Source organism: Saccostrea echinata, unplaced genomic scaffold, assembly GCF_033153115.1.
Source record: "Saccostrea echinata isolate AGI-Se365-2 ecotype Australia unplaced genomic scaffold, CSIRO_AGI_Sech_v1 ptg000010l, whole genome shotgun sequence".
Lineage (NCBI taxonomy): Eukaryota > Metazoa > Mollusca > Bivalvia > Ostreida > Ostreidae > Saccostrea > Saccostrea echinata.
In genome coordinates, this window is record NW_026889759.1 from 8,903,309 (window position 1) to 8,919,710 (window position 16,402).

The following is a 16,402-nucleotide window of genomic DNA, read 5'->3' on the forward strand; positions in this document are numbered from 1 at the left end:
ATTAAAACACTAGTCTTCACTCTAGGTACGTAACTCAGTATCCCACATGCTTAACAATAAACATCGGGTTCGAAGTTTGGAGGATATAAATCGAAAGACTAAAGGTAAGAATTACTTAACTACTGAAGCGCCACCAATCGGAAAAGCGTCTTTGGATCCGCAAGGCAAGTTGAGGTATTGACAAGAATGTAAACATTTTCTGATCAACTGCTGCTTCCTTAATCCTAGGAAATAACTCGGTAAGAATTGTAGTCACAATCTATATAACTGTACGTCCAAGAAACCTGTTAACCTGTTGGGTACTTCAGTAGGCTGTTTGGTTAGCACTGCACTGGCTGCCTCATTAATTCTCATTAAATTGATTAATAATAATATGCTACGTTGGATATATAAACAAACGAGTATACGTGATTATGATAGTACATGTAAATATGCTTTACAGTACAATATCAAATAAAGCAAATCAAAATTACTTTGAAAATAACTGAAGGTAGTCAGGTTGGTATGTTCTTATGTTGTTGAGAGGAACAAGGTGTGTTTTCACTTTTAATATTTAAATATACAGCATTTACTTGAAAACTTCATCTTTAAGTTTTGGGGGTATCCTTGTTTAGGAAATTGAAGTATAGGTATAATATATGTAAATACTGATGTATGAATATCACTCTAAAAGATAGCTGCAGAACTGTAGAAAAAAAATTGACAGACCGGAGAGCTACAGTGCCACCCATAGAGAAAACTGTATATTTATTGTGCACAAAAAATTGCGCTGTTTCTCGATTTATTTCTCCGTATTTTTAAACTGCAATCTCTAAATATTACTGACTGTGTGTTCCTAACACATTTTTGCACTATTCTCACATCAAAACATTTCCTATAACCATTGTTAATAGCCCTCCTGGGCCTGAAATTAAGACCATCCAAAATTTCCCTTGTTAATACATGTACTGCCATTTTGGGTGGCTAGACAATTAAGCCAAACGCGCTTTGTAAAGATTTTAACTTCAAGAGTAGTTGATAGAGGTCTATGGAATTTTTTGAAATCGAGCTTTTGTGCAGTTGAGGTAAGAATTTGGAGAAAAAAATCCAGAACCGAGTGCAACTTTTTATGCGCAATAAATATGCGGTTTTTTCTATGGGTGGCACTGTAGCTCTCCTGTCTGTCATTTTTTTTTGGAGAGCTACAGTTATGCAGCTATCTAAACGAATGAGAAGTTTACACTTTGGTTTCCCTTTATTTCAAGGTAAAAGGCTACATGTAGTTCTAGACAAATTTTAACAGGCTAAGGGCTGATGTTTATCAACAAAGTCTTTGTGGACCTTACTACAATTATTTTTTATTTTTTTAATTTCTATGCAGCATTTCTATCAATTGAAGCGGTAAATTTGGCGGGTTCTTAGGGAAAAATTAGTTTAAGCACAAATATTTACGAGTCCATGTAGAACTGTTTCCAAACTCACTTTCCTCTTCACAAATAACAATGGTGCATATTGCATAGCAACCACAAACATGACCAATTAAGACAAGGTGGCATTTTAACAATCCCAGAAACTCTATATAAGGTAAATTGAAACATTTCACAGTTCTCGAGTCATTATAATGACTATAGAATTTGCAAAATTAGATTATATAAAGCCCTGTAACATCAACTTTTCAGTTGGTAGCTTGTCTCTGTTTAAAAATTTAATTTAATTTTATCTTATCAAATTTTACTTTATTGAATAGGTTTGGCTTTACAGCTGCCATCATGTCATTCAGTACATCAGAAGATGACTTGGGAGTACTGAAAGAAAAACACCACAGGTTAACGGTGAAGTCAGTGGCCAGATATGCCTTGGTTTTTATGCTGGTGGCTGTAATGGTAGGTGTTAGAGTAATGATTTACATCTCTTTAATTAAGACAAAAATGATCAGTATAACTGTATTAATTCAGAATAATGATAATGTTTACCAACAGATGTTAATTTTTTCCTTGGTTTTTAAATCTTTAAAGTAATAGCTAGGATAAAATTAATGGGGTTTATTAAGTTGTTAATAAATACTTTAAATGTATTACATTTGGCTGGGTATTCTTTTTAGCGCCTTTGGCAGAGAGCAGTTTCCACTAATTTAAATACAATGCTAAATGCCTAGCACATATATCCAAAAATAAGAACATTAAGAAATGTGCTAAATCAAATCTATGCTAACTTGTTCAAAAATCAATTTCTGCCAAATATCGTACACACTAAATATAATACATTTACGGGGGGGGGGGGGGGGGGGGGGGGGGGGGGGTTATGTTTTATTTTAATTAATGGGTTCTATAATTTTATTTCACGTTTAATATTTTCATTTTGATTATACTATCAGAGCTGCCAACATAATGAAATGAAAAATTGTAAGGTAGAAGTCTGGGGCCACTTAGTCACTGGAGATTTTTTGTAAATGATTTTTCCATTTTCTTTACTTTAAAATGATTTATATGGCATGAAAATGGACAATAACAATACAAGCAAGTGTTGTAAGGACTTTTTCTTTTGTATTATAGTGAAAACTGAAAGTAGACAGCTATGGAAATTCCAGTATTTTAAACTTTTGAAGGAGAAAAAAAGAAATTGGAAGAATCAATAGAAAAATTGAAAGGCACATTTTAGACACTCAATCCATTGTAAGCCTTGCACCAAAATTGTAAGGATTGGCAGCTGATAAGTCATGAATAATCATTTATAGGTGGCTTCCTTGACAACTTTTGTTGTTGGGATTTTTACACTGGAGGCAGAGTATGGAAGTAGGGTGGTGTCTGGTCTCTTGGGAGAGGGGATGTACCAGGTGGACTCGCTTATGATGCTGTCAGCAGGGGCAGGGGCTATTCTCGTGTCTACGCTTGGACTTTGTGGGGTTCTCTGTAAGAATAAGTGCATGCTGGGACTGGTAAGTCACAAGTGCACTTTGGTTAATTTTTCTAAAGATTTCATAAAAATGTGTTGTTTTATGTGTTCCTGTCAATGTATGTTTTGACATTGATGACAGTTGAATAAGAAAGTCACAATTTTTATTTAATATGGATTGGGTATTTAAAGGATTGGAAATATTGGGAAAAAAATAGAAGGAAGACATAAATGGTTGTCATAGTGATCAGATTTTGCTGTTAATATTTTGGAAGGAAATTATTTTCCTGACACAGAATTATTAAAATGATATTTGTTTTTATTTAAGCACCTTGGAATCCTAGCTTTCCTCTCAATAACATTACTGGTAGCAGGGGTTTTGGGTTATATTTTCATATCAGAGGTAAGTATGCACAGAGTGCAATATCAAAACAGCATCAATGAGAAACTTGTAATATATGCATGTAGAAATGTAGTGGTAGTAATGAATGATGTTGATTTTTTTTTTTTACTCAATTTCTAGATTGTAAATGATCTAATCAATATGCTAACAACAAAAATAAATATTGATAATGATTAAATAGTCCAGGTTTAAAATATTGTTTTCAAATCTTCATGTGTGTGAAAAGCAAATGAAATTCATGAAAAGATACAGCCCACAAAACAAATACTGGTGTACATATCTTATGCTCTAGCATGGCAATTTTTTATTAGGTGAATTTCTAAAAATCACCAAAATTATAAAATAGGCTAAAATTATATACCTGTCAAGAAAAAAAAGGCTAGTTAGGGTATATGATATTATATTGTCAATTTTATCCATTCACGAATCCTTGCTTAATGTATTCCAGAGAAAAAAGTTTCAAGACTTTCAGCATCAAGTATATAAATAAATTATAAAGCTCTTTATAAAGGTCTTTTATTCGTAGAAATCACTTTGATTTATTTGTTGCAGTTGGAAGATACTGCCAAGAAATCAATGATAGAGGCCATCACATATAAATATGGAGTGAACACAGATAGGAATAAAAAACATTCTGCTATCACAAGTAGCTGGGACAGTGTTCAAAGATCTGTAAGTTGTTGATAGTGTAATAAATGTACTTTAAAACTTCATTTATTTGACTTTCAAAAAATGGTTCAAAATATATTTTCATGTATGATGTTGAGTTTTTATCTACATGTTCAAGACAGAAGTCTATCTCTATTCCACAGTATTCTATTAAATTGTAAAATGGTGAAATATAACCACTTTGAGATATTTTTTTTCAAACAGAAACAAAACAAGATTGATAGAGTTTGATAATATTTTCAGTTTGAGTGCTGTGGGCCGTATGGTGACGAGAACAGTACCACCTCATGGTATGCCTACAGAGATTCCAGTTACTGGTACAAGGACAAGTTTTCAAGTAAGGAAAACAATAGATTCATTATCAACACATTGTTTCCCATTAATTTACTGAAAGGTTTTGTCTTAAAATTAATGTACACATCAACAATAGTAAAGGATTGAGGTTCCATCCTCTCTTTTGCAGACATGAAATTTACATGTGCAGTATTTTAAGAATTATTGATATATAACTTTAAAAATCAATTTTTTTTTTAAATCCAATATCTTACTTCATCAATGCATTGAAATTTTGGGATAATTGTTTAGATGGAAGCCTGGTGCCTAAGAGCTGCTGTGAACCCTCCAGTGACATGGAAAGATGTCAAGGACTAGTGCCATCAAATGCTCCCCCTTCTCAGCAGCCACCTGTGCTGAACAAACCTGTCAATTATACTCTATACACTACAGTAAGTGGACACAGAAATCAATCTTCATAACTCTCTTGTTGATATTGTACTGTGTTATTTTTACTGTAGTTTTAGATTTGCATTTTTTCTTGGCAGTATATCCATGAAAATAAGACTATGGTGAAATAATCCTTGAACGAGGAGAACGAAATGAATGTGCACAAGATATAGCATAATCAGACTTCCCTCAGAAAACAGCAAACATATATAAATTAATCAAATCAGAGCTATACTTTGAAATCACTTATTTTGGTGAAGTCAAATTTTCATGGTTTGAGGAAAAATTAATGCTTTGAGGGGTTTTGATTATGTGGATAAAAAGAGAAACATCATAATAAAGTATGAAATTTTAGCATTTTGTGGAGGATATGAATTTGTGGGTAAGTTCATACCATGAAAACAATGAATATCAACCCCAACCCCCCAACCCCCCCAACCCCCCAGTGATTTCACAGTATTTGCTGATTAAGTATTTTCAAGTCACTTTTTGTGGAAACAATACTGCATGGATCTTGTTTGTAGGGATGTTATGACAAACTTCAAGGATATATCCAGCAGAATGGAATAATCATTGGTACAGCAGCTATTGTTACCGCTGTCTTCATGGTGAGTAACTAAAGTATTGGTAGGTCACACATTGTAATGAGAAATATGCCACAGTGTTGATCTCCCATTTGTCTGTCAGCTGAATTACTCCTATGCTACCTGTATATTCCCTGTCATTTTCTTGTATTCTATTCATTATTTTATTTATGTTTTGGGATATTTCAGATAGTGGAGATGATTCTAGGAATAATTGTCCATCGGTCCACCTGAGCCATCTGTACCAGTAATTTCCTCGGGCATTGTTAGTTGCTGGCAACTACAGTCAGTTGAGTCCAAGATTGTTTTATACACATTCCTGTTCTTTATTTCCATCTGTGATAGACTTTTAAAATTAAGCACTTTGTAATAGTATACAGCACTTGATTCAAAGATGTTTTAAACTTTGAAATTACAGAAAATGTCATCATTTTCACAGTAACTATACTCCCTAACAAGAAATATTTTGGAAGTTTTTAAAAATTGCTTGTGGTCATAGATATGTTGGGTAGTGATCTGCTTAATACATGTACACAATAGTAAATTATTTTCATAATGGTCATATTGCATTAACAATTTAAATTTGATTTCCTTTTATTTCCCCCAGCAGAAAAATTATTCTGGTTTCCAGAACCCCCCCCCCCCAATAAATAAATAAATAAATAAATGAATGAAAAAACAAAGTGATACATTCCAATATGTAAATCTTGAACTTTTTATTTTTCCAGATGTATATGTATTTATTTTTCCTGTATGTAAATCATGTTGTATATGTATTCCACCAGTAGTCAGTTTAAATTTTATTTCTGTAAAAGCTAAATATTTTTATGCAGAGAAAGTGTACATTGCCTCTTTCATCCTCAATTCAATGATTTCGTGTTGATAAGGTTATTTAAAGAGAAAAAACAAAGATGATAAAAAATGTGTACAAGTATGAATAATCATTGTTGTCAATTTTAAATGAATATGATTATTGCAACAAGAGGAATGTTATACCTTTAAAATTTGTTTCCTATATAAATCTTCACTAAAAAAAAAAGTCTAGCATTTCCAATGTTTCAATAAGTGGTCCAAAAAAATTGATTTTGGACCACTGAGTGAGATATTGGACCTGCTGATGAGATATTGAACCACTATGACATTTTTTTATGTCACACACACACAGATATATCTTATTTGCATTCTGACATTGGTGTTCGACAGTTATGGAATTGATTAAATCCGCGGTGTGGGTAAACAAAATTTACATCAATTATTGCAAACATGGAAGCCAGTGAAAGATATATCACAATAAAAACTAAAGGTATAACAAAACATTTATTGACTATGTTCTCAGGAAAAATGAGTTTTGTCGACCCCTCGAACCAAACTGTTTGCCTTTGGTTTAATGGCCTCAGGCAAACAATTTGGTTTTGGGGTCCCACAAAACATATGTTGCCCTCGAACCCATTCAGTAAATGTTTATTTTTACATTTTCCACAATTTAGAAATTTACTCGAAGTACTTTTCTGATGCCTGCTATTGTACCACAAGTTTTGGAACTTTAGATCCATAATTTTTAAAAATATATATTTTCATCGAGATTATGCTACATCTTTGTATTTAATTTATAGCTGTGTTTTTTTCATAAACTAAAGTTGTGTAAATTATTTATTCATATTTTGAAAACATGTCTTTTTTTTCTTTTTTAGCTTATTTGATTTTGCTAGGTAACTAATAAGAAATTGTGATATAATAATGTACAGATCTGTACTTAATGCACATGCATTTATTTATAATACTTTGTTTAATATTGTTTTTGTAAATAAGCATGAGTTTGATTTTAATTTCTTATGCTCAAATTGTGAGATTCTAAGTCAGTGAGAAGATTTCAAATATTATTTGAGTTATTTTAGACCAGTATGATTAATTAGGCATATGTTAAATGAAATTCATCGATTTTTATTAAGAATTTACATGCCATTTTTTAAAGATTAGTATAAATCAGATAGTAATAGCTGTTTTTTATGACTGTAATAATCTGATGGAAATATTCAAAGCTTGGAATGATCTGCCTGTTATGTGAAAAACAGGAATAGCATTTATACTTGATCAACTAGTGTGTAATATATAAAACTTTGCAGTATTGAAAAAAAAACAACAACCCAGAAACTGATCCTATTTATCTATGGTACTCTGACAGGCTATATTCAGAATTGTGTCAAATACTGTGTGATATATATTTTTGGAATTGAAACCGCATAATATTTTTTTCCGTATACATGTATGTATTCAAATTTATGAAATTCTCTGTCTTTTAAAGAATACTCAGGTTATACTGTATGGTATGGTTTTATGCTTCTAATGCTGTTACATGTTAGCATGAAGGAACTCTGTCAATGGAGGGCAATATTAATTGTGTTACAAAGATGATAATGCTGTGACATGTATGTAATAAAATTGATGTAAATGTATATTTAATTATAAACTAGAAACAAGAAAAATGTTATTTTTATATAAACAAGTCTGCATGTCTATGTCTTTTGGGATTTAAAAGTTAAGCTTAAAATACTTATTTCTAAAGATTATGCATTGTGTTGTAATGTGTGGGTGTGTGAGGGTGTGTGTGCTTGTGTATGGATTTTTTTTATCCTGTCTCATTAAGATACAGTATCTATTAATCAGCTATTAAAATTGTCAAGTCTAAGGTCTAGGTGGAATTTGATGTTTTACAAAAAAAAACCCTCAGGTCTTCTTATAATAGCTGTATCTTGTTTGTTCATTTAAATTTTTCTAAACATCTGAATCAGAATCACATGTCAGTTTGTTAGAGTTGTATTTTGTGTACACTGTAGCCTGCAATAGTCACTAGTACAGTGTAGTTCAGTAGAATTTTAAAATTTGCTTTTCTGAACTATCAAAATCTCTTTTGATGAATTTTGTATATTATATTTTCAATATTGAACATTTATACATTCATTGAACAGATTGCATGGTGACTCAGCAATTACTGACCTTTCTAGTATTTGAGTTACTTGGTCAACTCTTGTATGACCATGCATACTACTTTTTTACTACAGATGTACATTCCAGTAGATACCAGCACTTAAATTAGCTTTATCCACTATTTCTTTAACTTAAGGAATGTTATTGTTTTAAAATTTCATGTAATTGACAATATATTTAATAATGATGTTATTATATGAAGTATGTACCTATAATTAGTTGCCAGTGCAGTATTTTTGTAGAGTTTTTTTTCTCCTCAGGTAGATCAGTTATCTATAATTAATCATAAAATGGATACACCTGAAAATTCTTGTTTTAAGCTCAAAATACTGAAAAAGATCGTAAGTACAATTAAATTATAATGTATATTATAATTTTTTTTAAAATAAATTTGAACATTCACTAGTTAAATTTAAATAAGTAATCTTTACATTTATAATATTTTCAATCCTGCTTCTAAGCTTCAGCCTATTTTGTTGTTCATTGATGTTTTACTGCAGAGAGTTAAGTTTTACATGAAAATCAGAAACATATATGTTTATAAAGTTATGTGATAGTTGGATCTGTAAATGTTAATGGTTTTAATAAATCATGAAAAAAAAATCTTTTTTATTATATATTGGTGTTATTTGAGCAAATTGATTTATTATAACTCAAGGAAGACTTTCTAGAACAGTATTTACATCTTAAGGAGGAATGCCGTACCAGAATTTTACTTAATATACCTTTAAGACATCCCTTTTTAATTAAAAAAAAATAATAAAAAATATATATCTGAAATACCAATGTTTTATGTCCTGCACATATGGAGCAGGTAATGTTGACAGTGTCACTCATCTGTCTTAATTGACTTGCTTCATTTGCTCCTTAGCTGATTAGCTAGACTCAGCATAGAATTACGTGTAATTATTCTCGGTAACAACTTAGTTTGGTGTGCAAGAACATATCAAGCATAATTTTTTTTCTTAACCATTTCATATGACCTTGACATTGATTTTCCTGCATTTATCATTCACATAATAATAATTATGACTCTGCCATAAAATGACTTGGCATATATTATCCCTTTCCATCCGTCATGTTGTCATAATTATTTTTCCAGAATAATTTGCTATGCTCCTGTGTAGAATATGAGATGGGAGAAACATACAAAAATCATGTAGAATATGAGATGATTTTTGGTATGTTTCTTGACATTGCTGACTTACAGATCAAGTGTGAGATTCTTGATGATTGAACCATTTTTACAAAAGTTATGACCCATAGACCTTGAATTTCTAATAATTACATGTTTTCCAGACTTTATTTTGGTGTGCTTGCAATAATGAGCTGATTTTGGTATTTGTGTCTTGATATTGATGACATGCAGATCAGTTCCAAGATTTGTGTTGACTGTCCCATTTTTATGACAGTTAAGGCCCCTAAACTGAAAATTTCTAAATCACTGTTTTCTGGACTCCCCCCTCCCCCCCCCCCCCCCCCTTGTGCTTGTAGATAATGAACTGATATTTATTGGTATGTCTCTCATGCAGTTATGATGACTTTAATAATTGATCAAATTCGAGTTTTGTGATGATTGACCTATTTTTACAAAAGTAATGACCTTTTCGACTTTGAAAATTTGATATTCAACGATGGTTTTTTTTGGGGGGGGGGGGGAGTTTTCAAGTCATATATTATTTATTTTCATACTAGTCTAGTACAGATTATTTATTTTCAAAATGATAAAGGACAGATTATTTATTTTCTTCTTCACTGAAAAAAGTTCAAGACAAGTAAAATAAATAATAATTATTAATAAAAAAAAAACAAAAAAAAAAAAACAAGAGGCCCATGGGCCACAATGCTCACCTGAGTAACTTTGGCCCTGCTGTTCTTCACCTGATTTCCCCCTTGTAATATCTATTGTGGCCCCGCCCTACCCCCAGGGGTCATGATTTGAACAATTTAAAATATACACTACCCCAGGATGCTTCCACATAAGTTTCAGCTTTTCTGGCACAGTGGTTCTTAATTGAGAAGAAGATTTTTCTTCTGTATTTTAATGTAAAATTGGATTCCATACTGTGGCCCACCCTACCCCCGGGGGTCAAGATTTGAACAATTTAGAATCTACACTACCCCAGGGTGCTTCCTCATAAGTTTCAGCTCTTCTGGTGCAGTTCTTCTTGAGAATAAACATTTTTCCTATATATTTCAATGTCAATCTTAGATTCCCTATTGTGGTCCCTCCCTACTCTCGGGGGTCATGATTTTAACAATTAAGAATTTACACTACATCAGAATACTTCCGCATAAGTTTCAGCTTTTCTGGCCCAGTGGTTTTTGAGATAAAGATTTTTCCTATATATTTCAATGTAAAACTTGGATTCCCTATTGTGGCCCTGCCCTGCCCACCGGGAGTCATGATTTGAACAATTTAGAATCTATACTACCCCAGGATGCTTCCACATAAGACTCAGCTTTTCTGGCCCAGTGGTTCTTGAGAAGTTTTTTTTTAAATTCTACATATTTCAATGTAAAATTTGGATTCCCTATTGTGGCCCCGCCCTAAACCCGGGGGTCATAATTTGAACAATTTAGAATCTACACTACCCCAGGATGCTTCCACATAAGATTCAGCTTTTCTGGCCACGTGGTTTTTGAGAAGATTTTTTAATAACCCTTCCTATTTTTGTCTTTTCATAATTATCTCGCCTTGTAGGGGGCTTGACCCTTCATTTTAACAATTTTAACTCCCCAATACACAAGGATGCTTTGTGCCAATTTTGGTTAAAATTGGCCCAGTGGTTCTTGAGGAGAAGATGAAAATGTGAAAAGTTTACAGACGGACGGACGGACGACGGACAATGGGTAATCAGAACATTTCCGCTCAGGTGAGCTAAACACTATTAAAAGAGAATGGAAAAACGCCAAAAACTCTATTTCAATGCCGGGGGTAGTATCACTGGACTTTCACATATTTAGATATTGGGATGCCAGCAGGGCATTCGTATCATTCCGGCACGTGTATTTTTTTTTTTAGCGGAGCCATGAAACCCAGAAACATTTTCTCGGAAAAAATATCGTTATCAATTCGAGTAGTATAAATGGCAAGCGGTAAATCTAGTCTTCCCGACTCCCGATGCCCGACTCCCGACGGTCCCGGATTTTGGTTTTTTGGCGATTTCTTTTTTATCGATGCACAGAAATTCTTCAAACTTTTCAGGCACCTTTTCTAAGTTTAAATGAATTCATTAATACATAAAAACCTTAATAAATTTACGCATTTAATACTGGATCAGCAGTATCACCTGCCAAAAAGCGGTAAATCTAGTACTCTGTTATAAATGCGAAAACCAAAGACGGACATCGCTGTTCTCGTAGAATCGCGATTAAATACAACAAATTGAAGTATAAATTTTTAAAGAAATAAAAGGAAAACCTCATTTACATGCCAATTAATTTGCATGCACAAAAACCCACATTTTCCCTTTTTTTCAATCTAATTAAAATATTATATTTTATATTTCATTTTTGTCATATCTTTTGGAATAACGTTTGCATTTTAATTAATTATATGTTTACCCTATGAAATGCAATAGATTTTAAAAAAAACAAAAACAAAAACAAAAAAAAACATGCATACAATTTATGAATCATCTAACAGTATTCCCTGGCACAACCAAGTTACTATAGCTTGGACTGTATATCTCTTCACTTTGAACTGTATCAGATGATTAGGAATTTAATTATATTATCCAAGCTGACAGTGCTAAAATATAGCTTTAGTTACTGAAGTGATAATTGTATTAAATAAATTTTCTATGATAAAAAATGTCTTAAGGAACCTGACTTTAAAATCACTTTGATGTTATGGATTATTATAGAATTAAAATGGGTTGGGTTTTTTTTTGTTTTTTGTTTTTATTGATAACACCATGCAATTATTCCCGCATGCACTGAAATACTAAATCCATCTTTTTGAGAAAAAATATCTTCCCAATTAATATCAATATTTTTTTGATTATCTTTAATAATACCTACGAAACCTCACGTCTCCGTTATGTATCGATGTCCGTCATTGGTTTTCGCATTTATAACAGAGTACGTACTAGATTTACCGCTTTTTGGCAGGTGATACTGCTGATTCAGTATTACATACGTAAATTTGTAAAGGTTTTTATGTATTAATGAATTCATTTAAACTTAAAAAAGGTGCCTGAAAAGTTTGAAGAATTTCTGTGCATCGATAAAAAAGAAATCACCAAAAAACCAAAATCCGGGACCGTCGGGAGTCGGGCATCGGGAGTCGGGAAGACTAGATTTACCGCTTGCCATTATAAATTAAGCTAAAATGAAAGTTGATCATTATCATCAAAACGTTTGTAATGACATAACGTAGAAACTGTCAATAACAAACTTCATGATATGGAAGGATGGAGAAACCAAGTAAAAGACAACAGCGCATTATAGAAGCAATCGAAGAAAACGACTTGTTAGCACTCGAACAATTGATATGCCGAGATAATGTATCTCCCAACTTTTATATCAATGGTACAACTCCCGTGTGTAAAGCAGCAACAGAAGGTAATGCGGAGGCTTTAGCTATTCTTCTTCGTGGTAATTGCATTCTTGATACACCGAATGTACGGGATGATGTTTGGCAGAGGATGCCAATACACATTGCCACATCCAAAGGACATGTTGCATTCCTAAAGCTACTTCTAGAACATTTTCACGATGTGAATATCAAAGACAGTGATGGACGCACTGCTCTACACTGGGCAGCTATATATGGAAACTCTGATATTGCAGAGATTCTTTTAAAAGAAGGGGCTAATGTAAATGGCGCACAGCGGGATGGTTTCACTCCTCTCTATGCTGCTACTTGCTTTGGACATATTGATGTATGCTGTGTTTTGCTAAAATATGGAGGAGATGCCATGGTATGTGATGAAGATGGGTGGAATATTCTCCACACAGCAGCTAATTATGGACATTTGTCAATTTTGAAACTAATGTCACTCTCTGGACCATGTTTATCTTGCAGAACAGTGAAAGGAGAGAATGCCTTGCACATTGCTACAAGTAGTGGTCATCTCAAAATTGTTGAGCACCTTGTGCAATGTGGCATTCCACTGAACACACAGACACAAAATGGTTTTACAGCACTTCACCTCAGCATTCAATTCAACAGACCAGCTATATGCAAATTCCTGCTGCAATCAGGGGCTGATATGTACATCCTCAACAATGAAGGACAAAGTATATGTTACTTAGTTGCTCTCAAGATGGACACAAAATTCATACAATTACTGTTGGATGCTGGATATAATTTCAGTACAGAACACTGGATCCGTAGCAATTCATTCCCAGCTACAAACAATAAGAATGAGGATATGCAAAGTTATATCAGGAACTGTGCACAGTTTCCATTATCTTTACTCCATCTTTGTCAGTTCAGAACAGCTCGTTTACTTGGTTGGAATTATAGGTCTCTTGCAGATTCCCTACCTCTTCCAAAATACTTAAAGGAAGTTGTAAAACAAACTGGACCATAACCCAAATAATACTCAATTAAAGAAAGTTGTAAAACAAATGATATTGTTTGTATTTCATCTCTATTTTTTGAATGTTATATAGCCACTATCCAAGAGGTTAAGGGTCATACAAAATACAAATTTAAACAAGCAAATTCAAAGAATTCTGGTTCCCTGCTTTCAGTGTCTGCGGTTAGGATGCAGCCTTTTATGGCATATTGTAACTGTCTTGTTTGTTTTTCCTTTTTTGTCTATGCATCACACAAAAAAGACATAAATCATTGAATTAATAACAGTTATGGCAAATGTTAAAGCTTCTCAAAACTGCATCAGAATTCAAGATCATGAGGTCAAGTACCATAATGCAATCTGAAAGGTCTTGTCACAAGCAATGTACATGTGAAAAAATATGAAAGCGCTGTACGTCTTCTCTGGACCAAGTTATGGCCAAAGTTAAAATTTTTCTATGAGTAGGTCAAAATTCTAGGTCAAGGTCATGAAGTCAGAAATGATATATCTCTGAAAGGGGTTGTCATAGGTAATGTACATGTAAAAATATGAAAGCCTTATCTTTTCTCATTCAAAAGTTATTACCAATGTAAAATTAATTTGAAAAAGACTGTAGATTAAACGTCAAGGTCACAAGGTCAAAAACCAGAGTACGTTTGGAAAGGTCTTGAAACGGGCAAGGCTCTCAATTGTCTATAATTTGGGCTGTTCAAGGGCCCCACTCCCAACTCAAAAAAAGGTACCTTTTTTTCCAGTTGAATGTGATAATTTTCCTAAATAATAATCATTTCTCCCAACTAGATGTGTCATAATGCCATGAATGCCCCTGAAGGCAGTCAAAATTGCAAATAGTAAAATGCACGTTTGTAGCCAAGATTATGATTAGAAATTATGAATTTTTAAACTTTTTCCAAGTTCAAGGGGGATAACTGTCAAAAATCATCGGACCATGACATATCCATATGTTAAGTTTGAGTTGAATGTGTGCAACTGTTGCCAAGATAATGAATGGAAAGTCAATGTTTACGGAATGATGGAGGAGGGTGTCACTCTATGCCCCTGGCCATTTTATTGGATATATAATATTTTATTGGATATATAATAACTTGCTATTTATATTCCTCTGTATTGCAAAACAAAAATTTAGTTGATAACAAAGACCAGAAATCCAATATATCATGATTTTAAAGTGTAATGGTTATCCCAAAATTTCCCAAACAGTCGCTGTTTTCCCAGTCTTTACAGCCCTGGCCCCATTTCCCAAAAGTTGTGCGAGAGCCCTGACAGTTTATGCACATGTCCAATATAAAAAGCCCTATCTTCTCTCAATGAAAAGTTATTAGCAGTGTTAAAATTTTTGAAAATTAAGTCAAACTTGAAAGTCTAGGTCAAGGTGTCAAAATTCATAACATGTTTGGAAATGTCTTGTCACAGTTAATGCACATGTCAAATATGAAAACTCTGTCTTTTCTCATTGAAAAGTTATTACCAATGTTAAAATTTTTGAAAATAAAAACAAACTTGAAAGTCAAGGTCACAAAGTCAAAAATCATAGATGTTTGGATTTCTTGTCACAGGTAATGCACATGTCAAATATTAAAGCCTCAGCTTTTCTCATTCAAAAGTTGTAACCAATGTTAAAATTTTTTAAAAGTAGGTCAAGCTTTGAAGATCAGGGTCACAGATCAAAAATCATAGTATATTTGGAAAAATCTTGTTACAGGTAATGTGCAACTGAAATATGAAAGCCCTATTTTTCTCATTCAAAAGTTATGACCAAGGTTAAAGATTGTTAAAATTTTTGAAAAGTAGGTCTAAATTCAATGTCAAGGTCACAGAATCAAAAATCATATTATGTTTGGAAAGGTCTTGTTATTGGTTATGTACATATGAAAGCCCTATCTTTTCTCATTCAAAAGTTATGGTCAAAGTTAAAGTTTCTTAACATTTTTGAAAAGTAGGTCAAATGTCAAGGTCAAGGGGTAAAAAATCATAGTATGTTTGGAAAGAACTTGTCACAGGTAATGTACATGTGAAATATGAAAGCCCTATCTCATCTCAATCACAAGTTATGACCAAGGTTTAAGTTTCTGTGACAGAGAGACTGACGGAGACTAACAGAGGAACAAATAAATGAGAATTAATGTCCCCCACAAAATGATACCCCCCCCCATTTCATTATAATGACAAAGTCCAAAGACCCGAAATAAGTGTCTGATCAAAAAGCAAAATAGAAGGTGCACAATGGCACCATGTAAAGATTCTGTGAAAGTATCATTCATTTTATTCTGTGGTAAAGGAGGAGTTGCAAATAAGAGATGGGTACCACTCAATATTATAGAAAGAATGGCAGTGTCTATGTTTTGCTATTGGAAACCCAAAATATGTGTCTGATCAAAAGTAAAATAGAAGGTGCACAATCACACTGTGTAACAAAGATTCTGTGAAAGTCTCATTCATCTTATTCTGTGGTAAAGGAGGAGTTGCGAATAAGAGATGGGTACCCCTCAATATTACAGAAAGAATGGCAGTGTCTAAACCAAAAATTGGTTTATTAGTATATATATATATATATTAGTATATATGACAAATGGATTTGTGTAATTATAAGTGTATTGCTAACAGCCATTACTTTG

General features: G+C 32.9%; 2 protein-coding genes across 2 annotated transcripts; both read left to right on the forward strand.

Annotated features, from left to right (window-relative positions):
- The first annotated feature begins 157 nt into the window (after positions 1–157).
- LOC133184699 (CD151 antigen-like) lies at positions 158–6,915 on the forward strand. The gene is made up of 9 exons (XM_061319770.1): positions 158–239; positions 1,727–1,862; positions 2,714–2,914; positions 3,200–3,274; positions 3,827–3,946; positions 4,187–4,280; positions 4,529–4,668; positions 5,191–5,274; positions 5,440–6,915. Exons 2-9 carry the CDS (start codon positions 1,749–1,751, stop codon positions 5,482–5,484), a joined length of 873 nt encoding a protein of 290 aa, XP_061175754.1. The 5' UTR covers positions 158–239; positions 1,727–1,748; the 3' UTR covers positions 5,485–6,915.
- Positions 6,916–12,643: 5,728 nt separating this feature from the next.
- LOC133184700 (serine/threonine-protein phosphatase 6 regulatory ankyrin repeat subunit B-like) lies at positions 12,644–13,816 on the forward strand. The gene has a single exon (XM_061319771.1). It carries the CDS (start codon positions 12,654–12,656, stop codon positions 13,776–13,778), a length of 1,125 nt encoding a protein of 374 aa, XP_061175755.1. The 5' UTR covers positions 12,644–12,653; the 3' UTR covers positions 13,779–13,816.
- Positions 13,817–16,402: the final 2,586 nt, after the last annotated feature.

Coding starts and splice junctions, on each gene's coding strand:
- LOC133184699 (XM_061319770.1), top strand. CDS start 1,749: ATGTCATTCAGTACATCAGAAGATGACTTGGGAGTACTGAAAGAAAAA. Junction 3,947..4,186: donor GGGACAGTGTTCAAAGATCT/GTAAGTTGTTGA, acceptor TAATATTTTCAG/TTTGAGTGCTGTGGGCCGTA. Junction 4,669..5,190: donor ATTATACTCTATACACTACA/GTAAGTGGACAC, acceptor TCTTGTTTGTAG/GGATGTTATGACAAACTTCA.
- LOC133184700 (XM_061319771.1), top strand. CDS start 12,654: ATGGAGAAACCAAGTAAAAGACAACAGCGCATTATAGAAGCAATCGAA.